The sequence below is a fragment of the Eretmochelys imbricata genome, chromosome 24 (assembly GCF_965152235.1).
Source record: "Eretmochelys imbricata isolate rEreImb1 chromosome 24, rEreImb1.hap1, whole genome shotgun sequence".
NCBI classification, from domain to species: Eukaryota; Metazoa; Chordata; order Testudines; family Cheloniidae; genus Eretmochelys; species Eretmochelys imbricata.
Window position 1 is genome coordinate 10,468,400 of NC_135595.1, and position 6,590 is coordinate 10,474,989.

Here is a 6,590-nt window from a genome sequence, read left to right on the forward strand (position 1 = left end):
GGAAGCAGTGGAGGTTGGCACCGACCAGTACCCCAGCGTGGCAGCAGAGGGCGCTGTGCTGTGGGAAGCAGTGGAGGTTGGCACCGACCAGTACCCCAGCGTGGCAGCAGAGGACGCTGTGCTGTGGGAAGCAGTGGAGGTTGGCATTGACCAGTACCCCAGCGTGGTACCAGAGGGCGCTGTGCTGTGGGAAGCAGTGGAGGTTGGCACTGACCAGTACCCCAGCGTGGTACCAGAGGGCGCTGTGCTGTGGGAAGCAGTGGAGGTTGGCACCGACCAGTACCCCAGCATGGTACCAGAGGGCGCTGTGCTGTGGGAAGCAGTGGAGGTTGGCACTGACCAGTACCCCAGCGTGGCAGCAGAGGGCGCTGTGCTGTGGGAAGCAGTGGAGGTTGGCACTGACCAGCACCCCAGCGTGGTACCAGAGGGCGCTGTGCTGTGGGAAGCAGTGGAGGTTGGCACTGACCAGCACCCCAGCGTGGCAGCAGAGGGCGCTGTGCTGTGGGAAGCAGTGGAGGTTGGCACTGACCAGTACCCCAGCATGGTACCAGAGGGCGCTGTGCTGTGGGAAGCAGTGGAGGTTGGCACCGACCAGTACCCCAGTGTGGCAGCAGAGGGCGCTGTGCTGTGGGAAGCAGTGGAGGTTGGCACCGACCAGTACCCCAGCGTGGTACCAGAGGGCGCTGTGCTGTGGGAAGCAGTGGAGGTTGGCACTGACCAGTACCCCAGCGTGGTACCAGAGGGCGCTGTGCTGTGGGAAGCAGTGGAGGTTGGCACTGACCAGTACCCCAGCGTGGTACCAGAGGGCGCTGTGCCGTGGGAAGCAGTGGAGGTTGGCACTGACCAGTACCCCAGCGTGGTACCAGAGGGCGCTGTGCTGTGGGAAGCAGTGGAGGTTGGCACTGACCAGTACCCCAGTGTGGCAGCAGAGGGCGCTGTGCTGTGGGAAGCAGTGGAGGTTGGCACTGACCAGTACCCCAGTGTGGCAGCAGAGGGCGCTGTGCTGTGGGAAGCAGTGGAGGTTGGCACTGACCAGTACCCCAGTGTGGCAGCAGAGGGCGCTGTGCTGTGGGAAGCAGTGGAGGTTGGCACTGACCAGTACCCCAGTGTGGCAGCAGAGGGCGCTGTGCTGTGGGAAGCAGTGGAGGTTGGCACTGACCAGCACCCCAGTGTGGCAGCAGAGGGCGCTGTGCTGTGGGAAGCAGTGGAGGTTGGCACTGACCAGTACCCCAGTGTGGTACCAGAGGGCGCTGTGCTGTGGGAAGCAGTGGAGGTTGGCACTGACCAGTACCCCAGTGTGGCAGCAGAGGGCGCTGTGCTGTGGGAAGCAGTGGAGGTTGGCACTGACCAGTACCCCAGCGTGGTACCAGAGGGCGCTGTGCTGTGGGAAGCAGTGGAGGTTGGCACTGACCAGTACCCCAGTGTGGCAGCAGAGGGCGCTGTGCTGTGGGAAGCAGTGGAGGTTGGCACTGACCAGTACCCCAGCGTGGTACCAGAGGGCGCTGTGCTGTGGGAAGCAGTGGAGGTTGGCACTGACCAGTACCCCAGTGTGGCAGCAGAGGGCGCTGTGCTGTGGGAAGCAGTGGAGGTTGGCACTGACCAGTACCCCAGTGTGGCAGCAGAGGGCGCTGTGCTGTGGGAAGCAGTGGAGGTTGGCACTGACCAGTACCCCAGCGTGGTAACAGAGGGCGCTGTGCTGTGGGAAGCAGTGGAGGTTGGCACTGACCAGTACCCCAGCGTGGCAGCGGAGGGCACTGTGCTGTGGGAAGCAGTGGAGGTTGGCACTGACCAGTACCCCAGTGTGGCAGCAGAGGGCGCTGTGCTGTGGGAAGCAGTGGAGGTTGGCACTGACCAGTACCCCAGCGTGGCAGCAGGGGGCGCTGTGCTGTGAGAAGCAGTGGAGGTTGGCACTGACCAGTACCCCAGCGTGGCAGCAGGGGGCGCTGTGCTGTGGGAAGCAGTGGAGGTTGGCACTGACCAGTACCCCAGTGTGGCAGCAGAGGGCGCTGTGCTGTGGGAAGCAGTGGAGGTTGGCACTGACCAGTACCCCAGTGTGGCAGCAGGGGGCGCTGTGCTGTGGGAAGCAGTGGAGGTTGGCACTGACCAGTACCCCAGCGTGGCAGCAGGGGGCGCTGTGCTGTGGGAAGCAGTGGAGGTTGGCACTGACCAGTACCCCAGCGTGGCAGCAGAGGGCGCTGTGCTGTGGGAAGCAGTGGAGGTTGGCACTGACCAGTACCCCAGCGTGGCAGCGGAGGGCGCTGTGCTGTGGGAAGCAGTGGAGGTTGGCACTGACCAGTACCCCAGTGTGGCAGCGGAGGACGCTGTGCTGTGGGAAGCAGTGGAGGTTGGCACTGACCAGTACCCCAGTGTGGCAGCAGAGGGCGCTGTGCTGTGGGAAGCAGTGGAGGTTGGCACTGACCAGTACCCCAGCGTGGCAGCAGGGGGCGCTGTGCTGTGGGAAGCAGTGGAGGTTGGCACTGACCAGTACCCCAGCGTGGCAGCAGGGGGCGCTGTGCTGTGGGAAGCAGTGGAGGTTGGCACTGACCAGTACCCCAGTGTGGCAGCAGAGGGCGCTGTGCTGTGGGAACCCAGTGTGGCAGCAGAGGGCGCTGTGCTGTGGGAAGCAGTGGAGGTTGGCACTGACCAGTACCCCAGCGTGGCAGCAGGGGGCGCTGTGCTGTGGGAAGCAGTGGAGGTTGGCACTGACCAGTACCCCAGCGTGGCAGCAGGGGGCGCTGTGCTGTGGGAAGCAGTGGAGGTTGGCACTGACCAGTACCCCAGTGTGGCAGCAGAGGGCGCTGTGCTGTGGGAAGCAGTGGAGGTTGGCACTGACCAGTACCCCAGCGTGGCAGCAGGGGGCGCTGTGCTGTGGGAAGCAGTGGAGGTTGGCACTGACCAGTACCCCAGTGTGGCAGCAGGGGGCGCTGTGCTGTGGGAAGCAGTGGAGGTTGGCACTGACCAGTACCCCAGCGTGGCAGCAGAGGGCGCTGTGCTGTGGGAAGCAGTGGAGGTTGGCACTGACCAGTACCCCAGCGTGGCAGCAGGGGGCGCTGTGCTGCTGGAGGTGGCACCATGCAGGTGAGACACACAGCTCTGGTGCAGCAGCCCAGGTGAGGCCCCACTCAGCCCTGCTGGAGTAACCGTCTGCAGCACCGGAGGCTCCTGGGGGCGAGGGCCTTGCCCTTGCAGCCCACCCAGCCTGCGCAGGGCTCTGGCCTGTCAGCTGAGCCACGCCCCAGTTGGGAGTGAGCCGCATGCAGCGCCGACAGGCTGTGCCGAGCAGCTGGGGTGCTGGGCGGGTCCGTGGAGAGACTGACTCCTTCGCAGTTTGGGCTGGTACTGGACAACCAGGAAGGAAGGAGCATTTACAGGTCTCTCCTTCTCTCTCTCTGCCGCCCTTCCCACCTACTCTGCCATCCCCCCCCGCAGGTATGATCCAGGCCCTGGGCGGGTTTTTCACCTACTTTGTGATCTTGGCGGAGAACGGGTTCCTGCCGTCCACCCTGCTGGGCATCCGCCTGGATTGGGACGACCGCTCCAAAAATGACCTGGAGGACAGCTACGGGCAGGAGTGGGTAAGTGCAGCCCCAGGGAGCCGGGGGCAAGCAGGGCCCCATTTCTCCCCCTGCAGCATTTGCAGAGCTCCCATCAGCCCCCCTCGCAGCTGGAGGACAGGGTACCACTGAGGGGCCGCCTGTGTGGTGTGGGGAGAGGCATCTTGGTGCCCGAGGGAGCCAGCTGCCCTCCCTCGTGCCCAGTGTCCCGTCCCTGTCCCCACAGACCTATGAGCAGCGCAAGGTGGTGGAGTTCACCTGCCACACGGCCTTCTTCGCCAGCATCGTGGTGGTGCAGTGGGCCGACCTCATCATCTGCAAGACCCGGAGGAACTCCGTCTTCCAGCAGGGCATGAAGTGAGTCCCAGCCCACCCACCCCCCTCAGTCCTGCACCCTTCCGCTCACACAGGACCTGCAGGACTTCTGTCCCCATGTGATGACAGGGGAGGCCCAGTGCCCCGGGGCAGCTACGCTGCAGGAAGTGGAGTGTGGGGCTCAGTAGGGGGCTCCCTGCTTGCAAGCAGTGCCTGCCCCCACATGGCACTAGGGGACACTGTGCTGCTGGCCGGTCCATCGCTCAGATGAGCCATAAGCCAGCGGTTCTGCTCGCGCCTCCTGGGTGAGCAAATTCCTGATCCCAGCCGGCTTTGCCCAGCCCCCTCAGCACACACCGAAGCCCCCCGCCCACAATCCCCCACCCAAAGCCCTCTGTTCCTGGGACTCCTCGCACTTCTCTGTGGGCTGCCGCAGGCTGGGGCCAGGGCTTGGAGGGGGTTGCTGACCCCCATTTCCTGTGTTGTGTTCTTCTCCACTCCAGGAACAAAATTCTGATCTTTGGTCTCCTTGAAGAGACGGCCTTGGCCGCCTTCCTGTCCTACTGCCCCGGCATGGGAGTGGCGCTGCGGATGTACCCGCTCAAGTGAGTGACACGCGGCCATGGGGCAGGGCCCTGAAGGGCACAGACAGCAGGAAGCTGCTGCCACCGTCGTGGGGCGATGGGCCCGTGCCTCGGCCAGGCTCCCTTTCCCCAGCACAGTCACCGAGTGGCGCAATCCAGCCTCCACCCCCACAGGGTCTCCCCAGCAGCGCGGTCCCTAATGCTCCCCCGCCCCCCCGTGCTTCAGAGTCCCCCCAGCAGCAGAGTCCCTAGAGCTCCCCCCGGCAGGGTCCCCCCCGGCAACGCAGTCCCTAGAGCTCCCCCCGGCAGGGTCCCCCCCGGCAACGCAGTCCCTAGAGCTCCCCCCGGCAGGGTCCCCCCCGGCAACGCAGTCCCTAGAGCTCCCCCCGGCAGGATCCCCCCGGCGACGCAGTCCCTAGAGCTCCCCCCGGCAGGGTCCCCCCCGGCGACGCAGTCCCTAGGGCTCCCCCCGGCAGGGTCCCCCCCGGCGACGCAGTCCCTAGGGCTCCCCCCGGCAGGGTCCCCCACGGCGACGCAGTCCCTAGAGCTCCCCCCGGCAGGGTCCCCCCCGGCGACGCAGTCCCTAGGGCTCCCCCCGGCAGGGTCCCCCCCGGCGACGCAGTCCCTAGAGCTCCCCCCGGCAGGGTCCCCCCCGGCGACGCAGTCCCTAGGGCTCCCCCCCGCAGGGTCCCCCCCGGCTGCGCAGTCCTTAGCGCTCTCCCTCCTCAGGTCCCCCCCCCAGTGGCACAGTCCCTAGCACTTCCCCTGGCAAGGTCCCCCCATTGATGCGGTCCCTACTGCTCCCCCCCCAGCATCACCCCGTGGCACAGCCCCTAACGCTCCCCCTGCCCCCCACAGGGTCACCTGGTGGTTCTGCGCCTTCCCCTACAGCCTGCTGATCTTCGTGTACGATGAAGTGCGGAAGCTGATCCTTCGGCGTTATCCTGGCGGTGAGCTCCTGCCCCCTCAGTGCCATGGCCCCCCCCCTCCCGTCCACGCTTTGTCATGCCCCCCCGCCCCGCCCAGTGCCACCCACTCCCCCGCTCACACTCTGACAGATAGCTCCCCAGCTCCCTCCATCCCTGCTGCCCTGGGCCAGGGTTCGACCTGGTGCCTGGGAGGAGAAGGCAACAGGCCTTGGTGCCCTGGGTTTGCACTGGGGCCCTTGAGCTGCCCGCTGGCAGAGACGCTCGGCTCTAGAGGGAGGCTGGGCCAAGCAGGGAATGGACATCATGTCCCCTCCAGCCCAGGCCCATGTCTGACCCACTGTACCTCTCACCCTGCCCTGGCACTGCCATCCCCCAGCCAAGTGCACGCCCTGGAGCCGGGGGCTCCGTCTCTGCCTGCTCCCCCATTTGCTGGCACTGACAAGCTTCTCTCCCTTCCTTTCCCAGGCTGGGTGGAGAAGGAGACGTATTACTGAGCTGGGCCGGCCAGGCGGATTCTCTCTCCACGTCGCCTGGCAGGGAGGGCACTGCTCCGCCAAGGCCGCCTGGCACCACCACAAACCTTAGAGCAGAATGGGGGGGAGGGGGCATCAGCATCACACGCTGTCCTGTGTAGATCTAACGCGTAGGCACTAACCCTGCCGGGACGAGGGGACGAGACGCCGGATCCCTGTCCTGGTAGCTAGGCGGGGAGGTAGGTGGAGCAGGCCTGACTCCAATGGGCCCCTGCTGATTTCCATGTGGGGAGGTGGGGGGGTGGCTTGATAAGACACAGAGACCCTGGAAGGGCCTATGGGGGAGAGCGGGGAGCCAAGCTCTGGTGGGTCCCAGCCGGGCTCTGTGGAGCCAGCAGCCCTTGGCCAGAGAAGAAGTGAGTGAATATGTGGGGGGCACCCTAGGGCCCCTGGTGTGAGCATAGGCGCCGACTCCGTGGGTGCTCCAGCCCTGGAGCACCCATGGGGAAAAATTGGTGGGTGCTCTGCACCCACTGGCAGCTCCCCACCCCCCTCGCCCCAGCTCATCGCCGCCTCCTCCCTTGAGCGCACCTTTCCCGCTTCTCCCCCTAGCTCCCAGCGCTTGCCTGGCTCGCGGCGTAACACGCTGTGGGAGGGAGGGGGAGGAGCGGGAACACATCATGCTCAGGGGAGGAGCTGCAGCCAGGGTGGGGATTTGGGGAAGGGGTTGGAATG

At 65.9% G+C, this 6,590-nt stretch overlaps 1 protein-coding gene across 1 annotated transcript in view; it reads left to right on the forward strand.

Moving 5' to 3' along the window:
• The window catches only part of LOC144280008 (sodium/potassium-transporting ATPase subunit alpha-2), a 29,130-nt gene extending 23,254 nt beyond the window's left edge, over window positions 1-5,876 (forward strand). The window contains exons 19-23 of the mRNA XM_077841699.1: window positions 3,430-3,575; window positions 3,781-3,911; window positions 4,373-4,474; window positions 5,312-5,403; window positions 5,848-5,876. Of these exons, the coding sequence (XP_077697825.1) occupies window positions 3,430-3,575; window positions 3,781-3,911; window positions 4,373-4,474; window positions 5,312-5,403; window positions 5,848-5,876 (500 nt within the window). The remainder of the gene's footprint in view (window positions 1-3,429; window positions 3,576-3,780; window positions 3,912-4,372; window positions 4,475-5,311; window positions 5,404-5,847) is intronic.
• The last annotated feature ends 714 nt before the right edge of the window (window positions 5,877-6,590 follow it).